The sequence below is a fragment of the Prunus mume genome, linkage group LG2, assembly GCF_029339155.1.
Source record: "Prunus mume cultivar Tortuosa linkage group LG2, ASM2933915v1, whole genome shotgun sequence".
NCBI classification, from domain to species: Eukaryota; Viridiplantae; Streptophyta; class Magnoliopsida; order Rosales; family Rosaceae; genus Prunus; species Prunus mume.
This window is the reverse complement of record NC_142699.1, coordinates 8,856,262-8,878,242: the sequence shown is the minus strand read 5'-3', so window position 1 is coordinate 8,878,242 and position 21,981 is coordinate 8,856,262. Positions and strand designations below refer to the sequence as shown.

The 21,981-nt window shown below is 36.3% G+C and overlaps 4 protein-coding genes and 1 pseudogene across 8 annotated transcripts; 2 read left to right on the top strand and 3 right to left on the bottom strand.

The window, feature by feature from the left end:
- Positions 1-260: 260 nt before the first annotated feature.
- On the bottom strand, positions 261-2,416 carry LOC103320077 (GTP-binding nuclear protein Ran1B-like). The gene is made up of 6 exons (XM_089044387.1): positions 2,317-2,416; positions 2,145-2,232; positions 1,260-1,349; positions 989-1,152; positions 795-878; positions 261-661 (listed from the first exon to the last, which is right to left on the bottom strand). The coding sequence occupies exons 1-5, from the start codon at positions 2,414-2,416 to the stop codon at positions 805-807; spliced, it is 516 nt and encodes a 171-aa protein (XP_088900513.1). The 3' UTR covers positions 261-661; positions 795-804.
- A 2,464-nt stretch (positions 2,417-4,880) lies between these two features.
- On the top strand, positions 4,881-7,737 carry LOC103320053 (3-ketoacyl-CoA synthase 11-like). Of its 2 annotated transcripts, none has more exons than XM_008221666.3 (2): positions 4,881-5,189; positions 5,457-7,737. In XM_008221666.3, the coding sequence occupies exon 2, from the start codon at positions 5,873-5,875 to the stop codon at positions 7,418-7,420; it is 1,548 nt and encodes a 515-aa protein (XP_008219888.2). In that variant the 5' UTR covers positions 4,881-5,189; positions 5,457-5,872; the 3' UTR covers positions 7,421-7,737. The 2 variants fall into 2 exon arrangements, with proteins under 2 accessions (XP_008219888.2, XP_088902360.1); XM_089046234.1 differs by lacking the exon at positions 4,881-5,189 and having other exon boundaries at positions 5,966-6,105; positions 6,276-7,737.
- A 783-nt stretch (positions 7,738-8,520) lies between these two features.
- LOC103320054 (histone H2A variant 1-like) lies at positions 8,521-10,849 on the bottom strand. Its single transcript, XM_008221667.2, has 2 exons — positions 10,556-10,849; positions 8,521-9,067 (listed from the first exon to the last, which is right to left on the bottom strand). The coding sequence occupies exons 1-2, from the start codon at positions 10,667-10,669 to the stop codon at positions 8,771-8,773; spliced, it is 411 nt and encodes a 136-aa protein (XP_008219889.1). The 5' UTR covers positions 10,670-10,849; the 3' UTR covers positions 8,521-8,770.
- A 928-nt stretch (positions 10,850-11,777) lies between these two features.
- Positions 11,778-13,789, bottom strand: LOC103320055 (EG45-like domain containing protein; annotated as a pseudogene). Its single transcript, XR_016124208.1, has 3 exons — positions 13,635-13,789; positions 12,318-12,437; positions 11,778-12,081 (listed from the first exon to the last, which is right to left on the bottom strand). The product of XR_016124208.1 is annotated as an EG45-like domain containing protein (transcript).
- A 1,484-nt stretch (positions 13,790-15,273) lies between these two features.
- DXPS3 (1-deoxy-D-xylulose 5-phosphate synthase 3) lies at positions 15,274-20,462 on the top strand. 3 transcript variants are annotated; one of them, XM_008221670.2, is made up of 10 exons: positions 15,274-15,806; positions 16,335-16,454; positions 16,542-16,706; positions 16,929-17,079; positions 17,478-17,746; positions 18,102-18,384; positions 18,687-18,979; positions 19,100-19,378; positions 19,556-19,840; positions 20,001-20,462. In XM_008221670.2, the coding sequence occupies exons 1-10, from the start codon at positions 15,639-15,641 to the stop codon at positions 20,148-20,150; spliced, it is 2,163 nt and encodes a 720-aa protein (XP_008219892.2). In that variant the 5' UTR covers positions 15,274-15,638; the 3' UTR covers positions 20,151-20,462. The 3 variants fall into 3 exon arrangements, with proteins under 3 accessions (XP_008219892.2, XP_088901569.1, XP_088901570.1); XM_089045443.1 differs by having other exon boundaries at positions 15,387-15,806; positions 16,537-16,706; XM_089045444.1 differs by lacking the exon at positions 15,274-15,806 and adding an exon at positions 16,115-16,222 and having other exon boundaries at positions 16,537-16,706.
- Positions 20,463-21,981: the final 1,519 nt, after the last annotated feature.

The window sequence follows — 21,981 nt, the reverse complement described above, 5'->3', positions numbered from 1 at the left end:
ACAACCCAACGACAAAAACATACCTAGTAATAAAAGTGCTATTATTTTCTTGCCGAAAGAAAGATTGGCCATTTGATACGAAGGAAATAATATTTTGTATTTTGTCATGCACTTGACGCTTCATTAACTAATCAAAATGGCACAAATTGTTTCTTCAGAAATTGAATCAACGTCACTTGTGAGCTCTACGAGCGTGTTCTACATAAAAAAGAAACAATAATAATTCGTGACCACAGATTTATTTTCTGACTCCATCGAAAGAAAACGTGTATAAATGGATGACATTACTAAATTTATTTTTGTTATTCAAAAAGCTCCGTTGAATTACAAATATTAACTGGAAAATATCAAACTCACGCCAAAAGAAGAAGAACCAATGACGACAATCAAACCAATAAAATAAGGAAACAGACACGACCCTCTTTCGAAAGAGAGACAGACAGACAGACAGATAAAGAACATAAATGACAATTACAACAATCCTTTAAGCCACATAATCTTCCACTTCGGAGGTTTCTCAAGGTCTCAAGCTTCTTCTACCCAGTTCATGCAAGTATCCGAGATGGAAACCATATAATAGCAAGCCTTTAGGCACTTGAGACAAGCACTGCAGCAGCCATTATTGTCTTCATCAGGAAAGAGTTGTGCAGCAGGCCCACGCCTGATCAGTGAACACCACCATCCATAAAAAGTTTGTACTAACAAACATAATCATATAATTAATTAACATGCAGTTTGTTTTTTGTTTTTTTGGTACTTAATTATTAATTATTTTTTTAAGATATCGCACTTACTGTGCTGCAGTCATGTCCATCTGAATATGTACTGGAGGAGTAACAGCAGGTGGCTGCGGCTTAACAGAAAGCAGCTCATCATTTCTGCATGCGTGAGAAAGTTAACAAAACAGACAAACGATGACATATCTAAATGCTATATCAAGCAAATGCCCAAAAAGAAAAGGAGCTAGCTAGCTAGATGTGGAAATTACTCTGTAAGCTTGTTGGCCAGGTCCGAGAATGCTCCTCAAGGTTGTGATCGTTGTTGGCAGAAATTTCAAAGTGTGGCAGAGTAATATTCTTGTCTCCCATCATCATCACATGATTCACATCTGCCTTGTTGCTACACAAAACAATCGGAATGTTCCCGTACTCCCTAGTAGACAGCAAATTAATAGAACAAGTAGAAAAGCTACTATCAGAAAGAAGAGTTAAATCAATACGCAACATTAATTAGATAGGAATAGGATAAATAAGACATACTTGGAGAGAAGATTGTAGCATGTTTGGAGAAAGTCTGGATTCAAATCAGCAGTCTCATCAAACAGGATAACGCCACTGTGTGGGACAACACTGATGAACTCATTCAAAAAAGCAACACAATTTTTATTTATTTTTTTAATAATAATGACAACTTTTTCCAACACAATATATAACGCTTATATCAGAACAAAAATGGTAGGTTGCTGACAATAGGATAGAACACCTTCAGAATTTATTTACCACAAAATAAGGCTTTGCTTGAATTTTAAGGCCTTTTTCACAAAGGGGGAATGGTTATGGTAGCAACCACACCCTCCCTCTCTCTCTTTTCACGGTACGACTATCTCTCTCCTCCCCTCTCTTTTCACGATGAAACTCCCATGTTTGCTTCAGGATATGAAACAAAAATCTGATTATATGAAAAATTGTGAGAAAATCAGAAAAAATACAAATTAATCCAAAGAAACATAGCCGATGTTACATCAACAATTAGAAAGAAATTTTTTAAACCCTAGCTAGATGGGGTTATTTATTGGGATTAAAAACATTAACGGCTTTCCTCTTTCAATAAAAGTTTATCACTGTTGATCTCAAAAACAAATAATAATAATAAAACATCACCCATATACAGGGAAGGACCGTCCCTATGCATTTTGACTTTGTGGACTTGCGCGTAAGCACATTCCCTTTTTAGTCCACACCCCATTCGGCTGACGTCACGCTGACGTCAACGGGCACCAGTTCATTCTTGCCTTGCTCTAAGAGCGCATGCAGAAGACGAAGGGGGGAAGAAAACCTGTCTTTGTAGTAATAATATTTTCATTTTTGCCAAAGCTGATAGGACAAGAGCGTAGCAGAAGGAATGTGTGTGTTAGTATGGCTTACCGGTCGACACAAGATCCATCAGGCTTCTCATTTTCAGAGTCGAGCTTTATGATGATCCCACAGTCCACGAGCTTTTTGATCCATCCGGCTGTAATTCCACAAATAGAAAACAGATGAGTTTTTCGAAATCGTTATAGCTACGGAGGAGAGAAAGAAACATGCGTGTACGTACCAGCGGTGGCGACATGGCTGACGATGATGACCTTCGAATTCGTTGGAAGGTGTTGTATGCACTGGGTTTGAATAACCTGCGAGCATAAACATACCTCCATTCTGTTAAGAACCAAGTGATTAAAAAATGAAGTTCGTTTAGTATTATAGAGTCACGTCGTTATCGTCACCCATCGGCAATGAGTCCAAACAAAGTACAGACAAAACGTTCCCTGCTGATGTTGTGCTTTTGACATATTTAAAGACAAACAAAGCCCGGCTCGTATCTTTCCCATTGATGCAATAAAGAGGGAAAATCATTGTACGACAGCGTCCATTTTCCCTCTTTATTTTCTGTCCAACCCCAATGGAGCAAACAAATTTCTCCACTAGGCAACTTAAATTATTTTTTCCTTCAACCATGACATTCCCTTTATTAAATTGTTTAAAAATGATTAACTCTATTTTTTTTTTTTGGGGTTAATTTTTCTTCACATTATTTTTATTTCAACATTCATGAAATTTTATGAACAGAATCCAAAACATAATATAATTTCACTTAAAAATCAAAACATATTAAGTCCTTTACAATTAAGATGAGTCACGTCGAATAACGAGTCAAATCCGTTCGCCAAATATAATATAGATTGCTTAAACATTGATTATATGTAGAATGAAAAACGCACCGCAACGAGTATTGAAACAGACAAAAAACGCCAAGTGGTCCATGCACGTATGCGAGTTGGGCTAAAGATGTGGCGTTGGAGATCTGTTTTGAGATTTGTTTGGGTTTAGCCCCGGGGTTTGAAGGCCTAATGACAAGTATTTTCTTTATTATTTAAAAACTATATATTCATATGGGCAGCTTATTACATCAAGTTTAAAAGCTTAACTCAAGTTAACCCAATATACACACACGCCCATCCAACTTCAAAGTGGTCCCAGAAAGACTATTATTTTATTTTTAGACCCCAAAAGCACCAAATACAAGTCACAATTATTTTTTCCAATATACTTGCAAATTGAAATACTTCCCATTTTTACCAACTTTTATTATGTTTCTCCCTTTTTTTCTCTTCTACAGACCCGCTGAGGACAACAACAGCATCCTTTTTCCCAAGTTATGTAATAAGCTTTATTTTCTGCATCTTTCTATAATACTAGAGGGCACTGGGCAACTTAGGCTTGTCCTCTTTTCTATAGACAATAATTTTAATTCTCTTATTTTCTATATATCTTTAATTATTGTTTTAATTTAAAACTTAATATTTTTTTTATTTATGTATAAATGTATTTGAGAAGGATTATGTACTGCTTATCCTCCCTAACTGGGTGTGTTTTGTGTCGTGATTATTAAATAAAATTCACAAAGTTTAAGTATATAAAAATTGCCCTTATTTATTGAATTTCCATTTTGGGTGTTTTTTTGCTTTTTATTGTGTAATGTAAAACAAATTTACTAACATATAATACATGTATTTTCCTTATAAAAAGCTGCCTTCGAGAATGGGCCTAAGGAAGTTGCACAGCTTCCTTGTCCAAACTGTTTAAGTGGGAGAGTTTTTTTGGCTAAAACTCCCAAATTTAGATTTTGCCACTTACGTTGGAGATGGTCCTATGAATGCAAGGGGTCGGAGAAAAGAAAGAGAAATGCTAGAACTTTCTTTAACTTTTTTTTGGATATTCTTTCTTTTTTACTTGACACGTGTCATTTTTCTTACACTTAAAATAATGTCATTAATTTAGGAGGTGATTTCCCCACTCTCATTTTCTCCACTTACACTCCCTTTTGCTTTTTAATACTTTTTAATCAATTTTGTTCTTTCTTTTTCCTATTATATCCTTACCCTGCATTAATTTATATTTTACTTCACTTTTATATTATTTCTTTTTCTTTATACTTAATTTTCCGACTTGCACTCTATTTTTAGTATATTGTTTTCCTTTCGTCGAAAGAAAAAATTTTTTTTCTTAATCGACTATAAAATAGAGTGCAAGTTGGAAAATTAATTATAAAGAAAAAGAACTAATATAAAAGTGAAGTAAAAAGAAATTAATATAGAATAAGGGTAGAATAGGAAAAAGAAAGAACAAAATTGATTAAAAAGTATTAAAAAGTAAAAGAGAATGTAGGTAGAGAAAAGAGAGAATGTAAGTAGAGAAAAGAGGAAAATCATATCTCCTAATTTATTGTACTATCGTTAAAAATATAAAAATAATAAAAAAAAAAGGTACAATTATTGATTCTAAGGAGACGCTTACCTCTTTTGGGGTGACACAAAGTAACTTTACCAGCTTGGTTCGTATATGTGCATAAATAGAAATGTAATTGAACTTCTTTTCTTTTTTGGGTAATGAAATGTAATTAAATTTGGTGGAGTGAACATGTGACCGAGTTTTATTCTTCTTTTTCTTGGCTAAACGGTCGGGTTTTGTTTTGGTCTTACCATATAACATGGAATTTGGTTAAATATTACAAAATGGATGGGAATTTTATGTTAAATCCATTTTATCTTTAAAAAAATAAAATAAATAACAAAAACAACCAGACCATCTTGTGAGAGCTGCAGTCCTAGTTCTTCTCAAATGCTAACCTGGTCAAGGTAGTTGGTTGTGAGTGGTAACCTACTCTCTGAACTTTTTTGTGTCCTTTTTTTTTTACTTACTAAAATTCAGCAATGGAGAAAATTTTCGCAGTGCTATAGATAGTTGCAACTTACAAGTCAGCCCAACACGAAACACTCGTTGCAGCTGAAAAAAGAAAAACATTTGAAAATAATTTCTTGGTTCTCTGCCTCCTTCCTCAGTCTCTGCTACAAGGTCACAAGACTCGCAACAGAACCTCGGTTTCTCGGGCAAAGAACAGAGCATTTCTGATCAGATTTTCCATTCAAGGTCAGTTTTTCTCATCTGGGTTTTTCTCAGAATACAATTTTGTCATCTGGGTCCCTGCATTGCTTGTATTTGATTCTTCTTACATGCATTGCGTTTTTTTTTTCCCATTGTATGAAAGAGAGAGCTTTTATTTTTGGGTAAAAAAAGGAGAGAGCTTTAGCTAGATCTTTTTATCGAAAAGGTGAAAAATGCCAATTTTTTTGTATAGTATCATAAAAAGTATGTGTTGTTTGGTTATTGATGATTGATTGGTCATTCATTTTGCAGGGTTGTTTAGGTCCTTTGAGTTTGAGCTGCATTTGCTGTTCTCTATTGTTAAAGTCCTTCTCTTTGATCTCTCTCACTTCACTGTGATCCATCAAACCCTCTTAGATTCTTTTTCTTGTTAGGTTGATTATCCAAAGCAAATCCCATTTCTGAAACCCCAAATAAAGCAGAATGTCATAGGAAATCCAGTCCAACCCAACTACCTAATCTATTTTACTGTTTATTGACCACCCAAATTATAGATTCCTGATCTCCTATTCTAGAGGAAATCGCTTCCTGTAGTCGAAAATGTTGTTTAAATTGCGGTTCAAGAGAAAGGGATTCATGCTTCTTTAACATCACTGTTCCATTGAGATCACCCAAGTCTCCAAATTTTGTCAATTTAGATCAACCCATCTCCTCAAATTTTCTGAAAAATGTCAGCTTCCAATTTAAGGACTCCTTTAAACCCTCCATCATCAGTATCCTCATCCTCATTGAAGCTTCCTGATTTCAAACAATCTGTGAAGCTGAAGTATGTGAAGCTTGGCTACCATTACCTCATCACCCATGGGATGTACCTGTTCCTATCTCCTCTATTTGTTCTCACTGTGGCACAGCTCTCTACATTTTCACTCCAAGATCTCCATGACCTTTGGGACCATCTCAGGTTCAATCTCATATCTGTTGTCCTTTGCTCAACTCTTTTGGTCTTCTTATTGACCCTTTATTTCCTTACTCGTCCACGCCCCGTTTACCTTGTTGATTTCTCATGCTATAAGCCGGAGGATGCCCGAAAATGCTCAAGACAAATATTCATGGATAGGTCTCATTTTATAGGAACATTCACTGGGGAGAACCTCGAGTTTCAACGAAAAATTCTTGAGAGATCAGGTCTTGGGGAGTCAACCTACCTCCCCGAAGCTGTTATACAGGTTCCTCCTAATCCATGTATGGCAGAGGCCAGAAAAGAAGCTGAGATGGTAATGTTTGGTGCCCTTGATCAGCTCTTTGAGAAAACTTCTATAAAACCAAAAGACATTGGTATTCTGATTGTAAATTGTAGCTTGTTTAATCCAACGCCATCTTTGTCAGCTATGGTTATCAATCATTATAAGCTACGAGGGAATATTATTAGTTATAATCTTGGTGGGATGGGATGTAGTGCTGGCTTGATCTCGATTGATCTTGCTAAAGATCTTCTTCGAGTCCACCCCAATACCTATGCTTTGGTCATTAGCATGGAAAACATCACTTTGAATTGGTATTTTGGGAATGATAGATCAATGCTTGTTTCAAACTGCTTGTTTAGAATGGGAGGAGCTGCAATATTGCTTTCAAACAATGGGTCAGACAGACGTCGATCCAAGTACCAACTGGTTCACACTGTTCGAACCCACAAAGGTGCTGACGACAAGTGCTTCTCATGTGTAACCCAAAAAGAGGATTTTGCAGGGAAAATTGGAGTTTCTCTGTCAAAAGATCTTATGGCAGTTGCTGGAGATGCTTTGAAGACCAACATCACTACCTTGGGTCCTCTTGTGTTACCTATGTCTGAACAGTTGCTCTTCTTTGCCACACTTGTTGGGAGAAAGCTTTTCAAGATGAAGGTGAAGCCTTACATCCCTGATTTTAAATTAGCTTTTGAACATTTCTGCATTCATGCCGGAGGAAGAGCTGTGCTGGATGAATTGGAGAAGAACTTGCAGCTTTCGGATCGCCACATGGAGCCGTCAAGGATGACACTTTACAGATTTGGCAACACTTCAAGCAGTTCTCTTTGGTATGAATTGGCTTATACAGAAGCCACGGGGAGGATGAAGAAGGGAGACAGAACTTGGCAGATTGCGTTCGGGTCTGGCTTCAAGTGCAACAGTGCAGTTTGGAAGGCTTTGAGAACCGTGAATCCAGCAAAAGAGAAGAATCCATGGATGGATGAGATCCACCAGTTCCCAGTGGATGTTCCAAAGGTCTCAGCCCTCTAATTCCAGTGGCAGTTTCCCATTTCTTCTAGCAATATAAAATATATTAGGGGTAGCTAGTTTTCTGTTTCACTGCTACAATCTTCATGTTTGGCTTTAATGGAGTTACTGTTTGGCTTTAGTTATTAGGACAGGAGATAGATGGTGTTAGTGTTTGGTTTACAGTGTATCCATGTGGTTTTGACTTGTGATTATATGCCTAATTAATCGGCTGTTTGTTTTATTATGGTATTTGTCTTGTAGGTTTGAGTGTTTTATGCTGTTTGGTGATCCATAAACTGGGATTAATATCCAATGAGAAGGATTATTCTTAATCATCATATATTCCTCTTGGGTTATAGATGTTCTTGGCTCCGGCCTACATTTTCCTCTGCTACCTATGTTTTGTGGATCCATTAACTGAGCTCATGTCACAAGAGATTTGTCTCCATATCAGACACTTCTTTGACTGACACAATTACAACTAATTCTTTTTGTTTTTTATACATCACTGTAAATTGTGTTACACACGCCTTTGATAGTTCCCCACATTAGTTGGAGCCAAACTATAATTTTCTAGTTTAATACGCTTGTGTTATCTTTCACTTCAAGTATAATATTTTAGTATTTTAAAGTACTCATAATTAGCACAAAGATGACACACTAAGAGTCCAAATAGTCTTGCTTTAGAAAATAAAGTGTTACATAAGGCCTCAAATCTTTTATTAAGATTACACTATTATCCTTTGTCTTTCACATTTTTCACATTTGGGTTTCATATGGTTTTCTTACTAAGTACCTCGATGAAAGAGTTACTTGGTTTTTGACTTAGGCAGAGCCTTTTCTTCTCTATTTTTTTCGGAAAACATTGCAACCATTTATTATTGGGAGGGTTAGTGATTTTCAACATGACACTACTCAAATATTTTGCGAAATTAACAAAATTGAAGAATTAGACAACAGATTAGGGTCGCATCAATCACAAATAACCTAACTATGACACTAAATCTCTTCAACTAAATTTCTAATGAAAAGGAAAAAAAAACTGAACGAGTGCAATTATCTTATTTTCTCCAATTTTTGAGGATTGGGAAGAAACGGAAAAACAAAGAAAAGAAACAGAGTTATGAATCATATAGTTTACAGAAGACTTTCATTTAATAACCATAACACACCAAACAAAGCACCTCTAATTTCTAAACTCTAACCACTACCAAAGAAATGAAAAATATATATTCTTTGATTGTTCCCAATAGAAGTAAAAGTATGCCAACCCACAAAGGACATTATCAATGAATAAAATGTATCTGAAAATGTACAAAGGAGTTCCATTTTCCCAAGAGGAGTTGACTATACATGGAAACCACAAGAATACTAGTCCTTGGTGGACTTGTTGATGAGAGACTTGTGAATGTGAGGGATCACACCACCACCGGCTATTGTTCCTTTGATCAGGGTGTCGAGTTCTTCGTCACCACGAATTGCAAGTTGCAAGTGTCTGGGTGTTATACGCTTCACCTTTAAATCTTTGCTTGCATTACCTGCCAGCTCCAGCACTTCTGCAGTCAGATACTCCAAGATAGCGGCAGAGTACACAGCAGCTGTTGCACCAACTCTTCCATTAGCTGAAACCCTTGACTTCAAAAGACGGTGAATTCGACCAACTGGGAACTGCAGAAATACATATTCAAATATCAGAGATAGGGAACATAGCGGGCATATATACCCAAAAACAACTAAATAAAATCCGTTGTGAGCGGGAGAAATTAAAGAACTACAAAAACATCTAAAAGAACCAATTCATCAACCCGTGGAAAGTCTACGATACACTCATGCTTATACACAAGTTCATGAGACTATACTTGAAACCCAAATTATCATCTAGGGTAATTAATTTACAACAGCACCTCACCCAGGTTAATGACACATCTGATTAAATTGATCTCATCATTAAAAAGAAAGGCATTGCAGGATAGATTGAAACAGGGACCAAGGTTCCAATTGTGGACTCAAGATAATGAATAAACAATGAACATAGATGACCCGATATCAAATCGTCCTTTTATATGTTTTGGTCATAAATGTGATTGGATTAGGGCAACTACTAGATCAAGAAAACATCAGCTGAGTAAGTTAACAAGTCTTTTATTGATTCCCCTTATACCCATCTAAGTTGGGTAAGCTATTCCTTCACCACTATGGGTCACTTTCTTTAAAGAAGCCCAACCTTCACTCACATGCAAAGAAAATATCCTAATCTAAATTTAGTAGACCAGGATTTGACAGCAAAAAGATAATGTTGATGCATAACCTTCTTGACCAATTATAACCTTATCAAATTGGAAGAACCTATCCTACTCTCACCATCAGGAGAGTTGAAGCTAAAATTTCTAAAACAGCTGCAGTGAATACTATGCACTGTTGCTTAACAGAAAAACTAAACAGACTAATTTCACGAAAGAGGACTGTAAAATCTCCGTGCCAGTGCAGAAACGTATTAAACCAAAAATCAGCTGAGACAACTATTTACCTAAATATTTGATGCTTATCTGCCTACAGTTAGATGCACAGAGAAAACCCAAATTTGCAGATCTTAAAGCACTAAATATAACGTATGAGGGCCGTGGGTAAATATGAAAAGCAGAGGAGAGCAGAAAGTAGCAAGCCAGTGCAATTTTAAACTCTCCATTACCATGATAGACCTCTTCTTCATGCCAAGCTCAGTACCATGATAATCCATCCATCCCCACGTAATTGAAATCCTATGAATTTGAAATTCAGTTACTTTTACAGCAAGCAAACTAATCATAACTGACCACAATTATCCCATGTATCCCATCAAGCACAATTTAGCAGATTGCTCTGAGCTAGTGAGCTCTGAAATTACGAAATCTCCACGACCCAACTATTCAATCTCTTTTTTTTTCCTTCCATTTCATTAATAATTTAGAGTTTTCCAACCATAATTCTAATTCTATCCATAATAATTCGTATACACACCAAGAACCAACACAAATGAGAACACGCATTTTCAAAACAGAGCATATTTTGAAAAACGAAGATTTACCCATGAATGAAACACGAAGGAAAATCAACGAAATCGAACTGAAAACAAATATAGATGAAGAGAGAGAGAGAGAGAGAGAGAGAGAATTGTACCTGAAGGCCAGCTCGAGAAGAACGAGAGATAGGTTTCTTCTTGTCCTTGTCTTTGTCTTTGTTGATGGCTGGGCTTTTGCCCATTATCAAACCCTTCGCGCCTTTACCTGACATTTCTTTTTCTCGAGAAATTGAAAGAAAATGTGAATAACTCAATTTGCTTTCGAGACAGCAGCAAAAAGCCCAAAACGCGAACGCAGATAAAAACAGAGAGAATTTGCAGATGGAGGTCGAGAAAGATCGAATCTTTTGAAGATTTCAGAGACTGGAGAGAGAGAGAGAGAGAGAGAGAGAGAGAGAGAGAGAGTCGAGCTATTTATAAGGAGCTGCTTAAAATACCCACCGACTTATGTTTAATCACGAACAAACCACTTTCTTACTTGGATTTGGATCGGGTCTTTTTGGTCTTTTGGATATGTGAGAACAATATGTATTGACTTTCAAAGAAAGTGGGTTTATAATAATTTTGGAAAATAATATACTGGTCTAGAATGTTAGAAGATGTCTCAAGTTATTTGAAACGTTGATATTATAATTAACGCGTTACACTTCTTGTTAATGTAATTTCTATTACAAAATGACAAGCTGAGGCATAAAATCATGCCTTAACTCTCACTTCTCAGAGTAGGATAACTTGCTCATAAATTCATTCCATTCCATCATCACTACTATATCATTATCCTATTGATGTGTTTTATTTTTAATTAATTATGGGAACATACCCATTTTATTTTTATATATAGCTAGTTCATTCTTAATTATCAGATCATGATGCGGGTGATTAGATATAAACACATGTATAAATCTGAGGCAAACACATGTATAAAAATATAAACAAGTTTAGGAACTTGGGAGGTTAAGATAATAGAGGAATCTGGTAATGCACATTTTCTTCAATTCTCTAGAAACAGTTAATAGGAGCAAAATTCAACTACATACTAACTAACCATGCTGAAAGGTACACATACAATCAAACCAAACTAATTGACCTTCCGCCCTCGAAGTTCTAGGAAAAAAAATATATCAAAGGGGTCCCATGTCCCTTGATAAAACAATGTGTTGTCTTCTAATTCAAACCCTGCAAATGCAAAATTAAATCACAATTATTGATCATTAAAAGCCACGAAGAAATACAAAACGAAAATCTAATGAGTTAGTCAAATAACACTGCATATTAATTTAAATATGTTGATTAACAGTTTGACAACATAACATTCAGTACTTACTGTTGAAATTCAATGTTAACAAACTTAGCAGAAGAGTTGGCGATTGCAGCGAAGGCCGTGGTGGAGAGGGCCATAGTAGTATCTTTCCTTGAAGGCCGAGACACCGAAGAGAGAGCTCGATCCACAATCCTTATCTGAATCGTCTTCCCTGGAACGCAAGTTCCTAGCACCGGCGCACTAATGCACCTCACCAGATATTGCCTGCCGCAGGCCGCACCATTGTCCCATATTCCCTCCCCGGCTGACCCAAACAGGTTGCTCGACGGAAACTGCGAGGGGTCGCTTCCCTGCACGCGGTGGCTGCATGGATGCAATGGAATGCAAGTTTAGGTATTAATCAAATATCCATGTTAACAGAAATATATCGACAGCTTGAAAATTCTGCAATAACAATCAAGATTTTAAACTAAATATATTTGATATTCGGAAAAATTATATGAAAGTTTCGAGTAAAATGTACTAAAGGAAGAAAAAAAAAACTGAAAAAGATATTGTATGTAATAAAGATACATTAGGGTTTAGGGTTTTAGGTTTACGCAGATATGGGGGGCTGTAGTGGGCAGCAGAGCCAACATCAGCCTGAGAGGAACGAAAGAGCGCTGATAAAAACAGGAAGAGAAACAGCCATGGAAGGGAGCTCGGAGAAGTTGACATGCCTGGATCAAAAAGTAAGAAGAAAATAATCTGATGGAATTAGTTAAACATTATATATATATAAACAATATCAATTAAAGATTCATTCAAAGTCAAAGGTTTGAAAATTAGGTTAATTTTAACTTGGGGTGCAGGCCAGTTACTTGGTAGCTCAGAGTAGGACACCGAAAAATAAGAATGTACGATCGTCTAAACAAGTAAAAACAGCAGAAAATATGTCCCGGTCCTAAGATGAGGTAGCCTCCCCTCCTCCTAAATTTTTCTTTATTAAAAAAATAGCAGAAACACAAACACAAACAGAAGTAAAAACAAAACGGCAGATAGAAAGAGCAAGAAATAATAGATTAGTTAAGAAATCGGATTTAGTGGTTTTGGTACGTAGGGTGATCAAATGAGTTATGGTTGATCCAAAACCACCTTAATTAATCACCTTAAATAAATGGAAGAAGAGTCCAAGAGGTGAGACAAGAGCACAATCTTAAATTCTTAATTAACACAACATACAAATATAGTACAAATCTCAGCCGTCCATTGTCTACTACTGACACCACTCAGAAGAGTAGAGGACCCATGTACTTCCATGTGGACAAAGCTAGAGCTTAGCCGTCCCTCACATGCTCTTTGCTTACAAAGTCATTCACTGGCCAAGGCAATTGGTTGGTTTGGTCGATATTCGCTTTTTATTCCGCAACCATTTTCTAATTTTTTTAAATATATATCTCTTTTAATCAATGAATTAAAACACTTATATTTGATTCTTGGGATATTACCAACGTATTTTTCTTTCCATTTAGTCCAAATAATCTAACAATTTAATAACATTCCAATTTCTAATAAGAAGATGACACCCACAATAAAAATTTGTTTTAAATTAAATTATAATACTCGATCCATGGTTTAGGTATCATTCTCAATTTTTCCATTCAAACTTTCGGTTTAGATTGGATCCGTATAAAATAGAAATAAATAATTATCATACTAAACTGGATTATTCGTCTAGATGGTATTCGATTTTTCAGCACAAATACCCACCCCAGCTTTCCTTGTATGTATTATACAAAGATCTAACGGTCTGGCATATTAGAATGGAAGGGGGAAGTACCTAAAACATATACAATGTATCTAAAGGAACCAAATATTGTAATATTAAGGTAACATCTAAATTGATTTATGAGTGAAGGAGATTGCAACGCTCGTACCTGGGCAAGTGCTGTGCTCAGCGAGAAGATGAATAGATAGCTTGAAGCCTGATCGAGAGTGCAGGCAATGTAACTAGATATGGAGGAATTTATAGATGAAAGAAAAATAAAATAGATCACATCTTCTGAATAAGGTAGGCAATTTATTTGGAACGTTTCCTTGCAAGGGAGGGACTGCTCAGATGTGTACGTTAACGTTAAGATGCGTAGTCGTTTTAAAACGTAACTTACTCATTAATTCTTTTTTATACGTCTAATAATGAATTCCGAATTTAATTTCCACACCAAATTTACTTTCTTTATTACTAAATTTGTATTAAGGGTTAAGGTAAGGGTGATCCATTCAATGCACCTATGTATCTGAAAAATTCCCAACAAAGTTTTCTTATTTTATGCACTCTCTTTCGTTTTCATAAGTTTTTTTAACTTAAAAGTAAAATGACAAATTGTTATGCCCTCTCACGGGGTCGATGAACATGGCGTACGTAGTTACTTATTTGTACAAGTAGAAGCCAAAAAAAGATTCCAATTTCAATTTCACATTTAATTTCTATAATTACTCTAACAAACTAGCAAAGTTGTCTTTTTTTAATACAATCGATATTTGATATTGGGGAAGGGGAAATGAAACACTGGGACCCAAGAACCTAAGAGATCTCCAACCGATATGTCAAAAGTGCTACATAAACATTTAACGGTTAAAAATAACATCTCACATTATTCCAATCGAATTGTCAAAGCTAATATGGAATGAAGGCCGGAGGTTCAACCATTACTTTTGACATTCCAAAAGTAAGATGTCAAATGAATATTTTATTATTTTTTAAAGACAATTGGCTGTTACTTTTATTTATTATTTTCTTCTTTATCTTGAATGATTTGACTATTACAAATTTTTTTTTCTTTCTCTTTCCAATTTATTTCATATCTTGAATGAACACTGAAATGTAATAAAATAATAATTTAATTTAACATATCGGGTGGAGTGTAAAACTGTGTAATTGTCAAATTGCCACATTTGCCATCAAATTTAAATTTAAAGTTTGGTATTTCACATCTCCCTTGGAGATGCTCAAGATCATGGATAAATACTTTTAACCACTTGAGTTACAAGTCCCTTACGGAAAAAGTTGTCCATCTAATAGAAAATTCATGAAATTAGTCATAACATGAATTTGAACATAATGAAATTTTTTTTTAAAAAATAAAGGATATAGAGAAAAACACGAATAGAAAGACACAAAGAGAAGGCCGAAAAACACAAATAGAAAGGCACAAAGGGAAAGCCTTAATCCCATGAATTTAAACAGAATAGGAAGAGAAAAAAAAAACACAAATAGAAAGGCGGTTACCATTTCTCTTATAAGTTCCAACAAACAAATGTACTTTGCCGACTCTATACTTTTTTTGTTATCCTAATATTTGGTTTTTAAGGAAAGAGGAGGAAGAGAGTAAATTACTTGCAACTCCTACCATAAATGAAAGGTTAATCTGCATCCCAACGAACGTGAGCCGCTGTAATATATGTTTCGGAGCTTTCAACAGACACAAAGTAAACAATAAAATTTGAAGTTGGTGGAACCAATTATCCTAGAATCTCTTTCTCTTTAATTGGATATTTGCATTGTGAAATTATCGTTTGCAATTTTAAAAGGAAAAAAAAAAAAATAAGAGAGAATCCATTTGGGTTGGAAAGCCGATTGTGTACTTGGCAACCTTTATAATTTAAGGGACACCAGAGCCTTGCATTTATTTGTACTTTTGCAAATAGAGACTCTCCAATTAATGCTTCTTGCGTCTCCTCTGAATTCTCTGTTCACTTCCTGCTGATTTTTACTTCCACCAGCTTCTTTCTTTGCTGTGTCTCTCTGCAACTTTTCACAACGCTTAAATGTTTTGGTTGTGTTACTGTGATTCTTTATTCATTTTCTGCAAGTGAGCTCCCAAATTCTGTTATTTCTTGAAATTCATTGAGTTTGGAGAGTTGGGTTTGTGTTTTTCCTCATGGGTACTGCTTCTGCGGGGTACCCATCTGGAATTACTTCCCATTACCGTGGAAAGTTTGGGGCTTTTCCTCAAAAAGTCGAATTCATTGGCTCTAATTTTCCACTTCATGTGGAATTTCCAAGAAGTAACTTGTACCCAAGTTCTGTTTCCACCACGACATCCAAGGTAATCACTGTTGCCACCCTCATCTCTTGTGTACTTGCTTCAGAAACTGAGAAAAAGAAAGAGAAATAGCACCTGAACAAAATCTATGCTTTGTTTGAATGGGTTAAATTATGTTTAAATTTGTGAGGTGCTGTGTTCTGTAAAGTTTTAGGCCAATCATTCAATTTGGTATCTTTCTTGAATTGGGTGAGCGGCAATGTTTGTTGTTTGTCACTATATTCGCTATTTTCAGTAACTATTTGTTTCTAAAACGGAAAAGCTTTATTGGTGAATGAGAACTTGGTTTCCAGGATGATGAGAGACAGAAAGGAAGAGGGGAAACTGCCATCATCATCAAATATTTTTCTTTTAAGTTAATTTATAGTCTACATCATGTCCCAAATGATTTTAACACTAAGCACTAAGCGCACATAGAGGTTCATCTGGATTCTAGATTGATAAATCCCTTAAAAAGATAGAATGTTTATATTATCCACTCCTACATAGGCAGTTAATATCTGTTTATTTTTATTTTTTTTCATGATGCAGGAAATAGTGTGTCCAAAATGTTCTCTGCCTGATAGTGGTGAATTTTTCTCAGAAGAAGTCTCGACACCCATTCTTGATTCGGTTGAAAATCCTATCCACCTGAAGAACTTGTCTCTTAAAGTGAGTTTTGAGGCATTTACATACTTTGCTTTTATGGTTATACTTAACTTTACAGCTTCTTTACTCACCACAAATTGATCAGTGCAGGAACTGAAACAGTTATCTGATGAAATCCGTTCAGAGTTGTCATCAATAATGTCAAAAACAAGAAAGTCTTTTAAAGCTAGCTTGGGAGTAGTAGAGTTGACAGTGGCCATGCACCATGTTTTCCATGCTCCTGTGGACAAGATACTGTGGGATGTTGTAGAACAAGTAAGATCATAATGTCTATACCTTCTCCTTGTAGGGATACCTAATTTTTGGAGAGATGGTGCTGAATATGGATCACTTGTGGTATTGTTTCCATTTTGATGTTCAGAGTTAATACCAGAAAAACACATATAAAACAGGAAGCGAAGAAATCAATGGAAATCTTCAATTTATATTTAGTGATTGTATGATCTAAGTTTTAAAAAATTTCTCTTGTACTGGCAGACCTACGCTCACAAAATTCTAACAGGAAGACGGGACCTCATACATACAGTGCGACGAAATAATGGTCTATCTGGTTCTACATCTCAATCCGAAAGTGAATATGATCCATTTGGGGCAGGGCATGGGTGCAGCAGTGTTTCTGCTGGACTTGGTAGTTGTCCGCTTCCATTCTGCTTCTTGTTCATTTTTTTCTTGTCACAAAATCACTTTCTTTGAGAAAAGTTCACGCTTTTATTCAACTTAACTTGAATTGAACACTTCTCTGGATATTCTGGTAATCGTATATGTTCTTTTTATGTTGCTTTACATATTGATTTTCATGCTCGCGTCCAGCTTAATTTGCATTTTACACTTTTCTGAGTTCATGTAGCTCATGATAGTATGTTCTTTCCTTTCAGATTTTTTTTCTTTTTTGGGGTTAATTTCAGATTTGTTTATTTGCTTGTTGTGCAGTTAGCATATAGGAGAAAATCTTTCAAGTTTGGTCAGCTAACTTAGATTTACAACTTTATTATTTTTTAACTGGACTGCAATTTATAATCTTTACAGGCATGGCAATTGCACGGGATATTAAAGGAAAGCGGGAACGTATTGTCACAGTCATCAGCAATGGGTCAACAGTAGCTGGTCAGGTCTATGAGGCAATGGGTAATGCAGGTTATTTGGACTCAAATATGATAGTTATTTTAAATGACAGCAGGCACTCTTTACACCCAATGATTGAGGAGGGCCCCAAGACAACCATTAATGCTCTGTCTAGTACCCTAAGCAAGCTCCAGTCAAGTAAATCATTTCGGAAGTTTAGAGAAGTTGCTAAGGTATTTCCTCGGTTTTACGATCATACCTCTAGGACTAGAAGATTTTATGACACTGAAGCGTTATTTTGAGGACTTTCATAAATATTTAGCTGTATTGGAATTATTGAAGTCCAGAGAACAGAGATATTAAAAAAAATATTTAAGACTTTGGGCAATATTTTAGACAACCTGACCCGAGCATGCAGAAGTTATTTGATTTTGTGTGCCCTGCATCTAAGAGAAGAACGTAGTGGGCTCTGGGGATCTTGAGATATCAAACATTTCCTGTTGCTTATGGTTAGCATTATTGAGTTTTTATGCTTTATATTTTTCATTCGCTGAAGTATTTATTTCTCTTCCACCCTTTTTTTTTCAGGGTGTTACTAAAAGAATTGGTGGAGGTATGCATGAATTGGCAGCTAAAGTTGATGAGTATGCACGTGGTATGGTCGGTCCACTAGGATCAACTCTTTTTGAAGAGCTTGGATTGTATTACATTGGCCCTGTTGATGGACACAACATTGAAGACCTGATTTGCGTTCTACAGCAAGTGGCATCACTGAATTCAATGGGTCCTGTTTTGGTCCATGTGATAACAGAAGAAAATCAGGGACTGGAAAACAACCCGAAGAGTGGGGTGGCATACAGGCAGCAGGAAGGTACATCTCTCATTTCCTTCTCTGATGTTCATTTCATTTCTGTGCAAAGTTCTGCAGTAACTTTTGGGATTCATGCGTTGATTTAGGTGTGATGTAGCCAAACTCATCCCATGTTAGTTTGGTTTTATATTTCATCTAAGGTTGGCCTTGGTTCAGGCCTTTAGTGAGTATAAGAAATTTCCAACTACAAAGATTAGTTCCCATTATCTCTCTGGTTTCCTGGCCTGACTCTCTCCTTTTTGTAGAGGATAAAAAGCCAAGTTGAATTGATACATATGTTGTTTTACATTCCAAACCTGCAGGTTTGAGTAATTCTGATGATTTACCGTCCAAAGCTCGCCCTAGAACTTATAGTGACTGCTTTATGGAGGCTTTGGTTATGGAGGCAGAGAAAGACAAATATATTGTGACTGTTCATGCAGGAATGCATATGGAATCATCATTTCACCTATTCCGTGAAAGATTTCCTGACAAATTTTTTGATGTGGGAATGGCTGAGCAACATGCAGTTACTTTTTCTGCTGGTTTGTCACGTGGAGGATTAAAGCCATTTTGCATAATTCCTTCTGCATTTCTACAGAGAGCTTATGATCAGGTCTGTTTGATTGATCCCTTCTGCTTGTTGGTAGTAATCATATATCTAACAAAATATTATTATTAATATCTTTGTTTTGAGGAAAATGTTATTAAGTTTATTTTCTTATGGCCTGTCTAGGTGGTTCATGATGTAGATCGGCAAAGAATTCCAGTGCGTTTTGTCATTACAAGTGCAGGATTGGTTGGATCTGATGGTCCCTTGCAGTGTGGGGCATTCGATATAACATTTATGTCATGCTTACCAAATATGATTGTCATGGCACCGTCCAACGAGCTTGAGATTGCCAACATGGTGGCCACTGCAGCCTACATTGATGATCGTCCAGTTTGCTTCCGATATCCTAGGGGAGCCGTAGTTGGGATGGAACATTCTATGTGCAGTGGGACCCCCATTGAGGTAATTGTTGCTATTTGTCCGTTGCTAGAAATAAGCGTACCATCATTACCAACAGGAATATTTAAAAGATAGAACTTGGTGCATTTTCATATTACCTTTGTTCTTTTCACTTAGTAATGTTAGACGACTTAACTTGTTCTTATGCCTTTATATTGACTGCTTTGCACTGCTGAGCAGATTGGAAAGGGGAAAATTCTCACAGAGGGTAAAGATGTGGCATTGCTTGGATATGGATCAATGGTTCGGAACTGCCTTAAGGCTCGGTCTCTTCTTTCAAAGCTTGGCATTGAGGTAACAGTTGCAGATGCAAGGTTCTGCAAGCCCTTAGACATCAACCTTCTTAGGCAGCTTTGTCGGAACCACTCATTTCTAATCACGGTCGAGGAAGGCTCTATTGGAGGATTTGGATCCCATGTTGCGCAGTTCTTTGCACTTGATGGACAGCTTGATGGAAGCATTAAGGTAATATCTATTTTCAGCAACATGGTATGCAGCTTCCTTTGGAATTTTCTACATTATATATCTTATGCTGTTTCGGTTCAATAATAATTGTCAAAGGCACACTTAATGTTAACCCATTTTGACTTAAATTCTTCCTTTCTGTCTGAAATTGACTTTCCAGTGGCGACCAATTGTTTTACCGGACAACTACATTGAGCATGCATCCCCAAACGAACAGCTAGCTATTGCTGGGCTGACTGGACATCACATAGCTGCAACAGCGTTAAGTCTGCTTGGCCGAAATCGTGAAGCCCTCCACTTAATGTGCTAAGCACCTGCACTTCTCTACCATTTGCATTGAGACTCTGCTGGTTAGCCGAAGAAAGGGAAAGACAGATAGAAGCTCAAGCAGCCTTAGTTCTACCAATGTTTAGGAAATTTTTTCCCGTACCTATTTGTATATAAGTGCTTCTCACAAGTTTATGATATAATTGTACAGCGGCAATGTCACAATGGAAATGCATGTTTGCTGATATGCATTAAGAGTTATACTCTACAGCCCAACTAAATATTTAAGAAATTTAATATCATGCTCTCAGATCTACTGTAATAAATTGAAGATTTGCAATCATAGCTTAACAAAGCTAAGGCCAGAGGATGGGTGGAGATTAGGGTGTAATTGTCAATGCCATAATAATTGTATATTTATTAATAAAATCATCACTAGGCTATGTTATAACAGATGGATCAGTAATACCGTGACAGTGGTACTTATCACGAACCCAAAAAATGAAACTCTCGAATTTAGAATGAAATGGTCCCAAAAGAGGTGATATGCATTTGTTTGTTTTTATTTTTTTAAATACAACTTAAGTGCAAAGGGCAGACTCACTGCTGATCAATCTAATGCGTTAATGCAATCGCGTTTGTTTGTTACAAAAAGTGATTCAATTTTAATGTAGATCTCCATAAGATCCGCGTGGGAAGCTAAGGGAGGTTAGACCTAACACGTGTGTGATGTAGTCTATATATGTTTTTGAGTGGCTAGTTTTTTCTTTTCTTCCTCTTTTGGTAGCATAGTGAAGTCCATTGGCTACAGTTGCATCCTTGACCCCAGTTCACCCCAATCCACCTAACAAAGTTACCGAAAGTGCTATTTCTGTAGATTGATATTCTCCATAAATTAGGTCATATGAATGACAAAGACTCCACTACTTGAATACTGTATTAGCAAAGTAACCTGAAAGAATTCCAGAAGATTCACAACCCATTATAGGTCTAAACTGTTAAGACTCGCATATTTTAAATATGATTTTGTTCCCAATTGAATAAGTTCTTCTTCTTTATGATTGTGCATATTAAGTAGGGTAACTGTTCTCTAGCGTGACTCGACTGATTGAATTTGAGCCCTTCATTACTGTACTATAAAATTTTGAGTCTCAATATTTATAAGTTCATCACCAGTTCAAGACATTAATTAATTGAAATAGTTCAGTTGAAGCCGGACCTCCAAACTAGCGCTTATGATATAAGACTACAAATTTGGACACCATTAAGTTGATTATTCACATGAATATACAGTATAAATTTCAATATTATAACATAAGTCTGGCAAGAAAACATTACTCAATAAGTGAAGTTTAAATTGGGCATATTGAAGAATTTAATACAAAATTTTCACACACGACTCATGAACGGATTTTTTTTTGGGTCAAACATAGGTCACTGTCAGTTTGGGTGGGAAAATCTGGGCCGAGTACCATGCATATATTGCTTACCCAGTCAGTAAAAAGCAAACCCAAAGGACCAGCTTACCTTAAGCTCACCTCTGCTCAGCTCCTCAGCTGAGCTCACCCACATGGCAATGGCTGCCAGGCATTCTCAGCCGCAGGGTGTGTTTCCCTTTACCTTTTGGCAAATAATAATAAGATAATTTCAGGCTGCGGATGGTTTAGGGATAAAGAGAAGAAAACGACATCACCACCATTAATCAACGACACTCAATTTTCGAGCTGACTATTTAAGCGGCTGCGTGGGGGCATCAGGGTGCGGGGCCCATCCCTGCCCTCCAAATCAACGCAGAGTTCAGTGAGAGGTTGCCCGCGTTCTTCAGCAATTCATGCTCACCTCAAAAACTAAATTGGTATTATTACTTTGTTCTT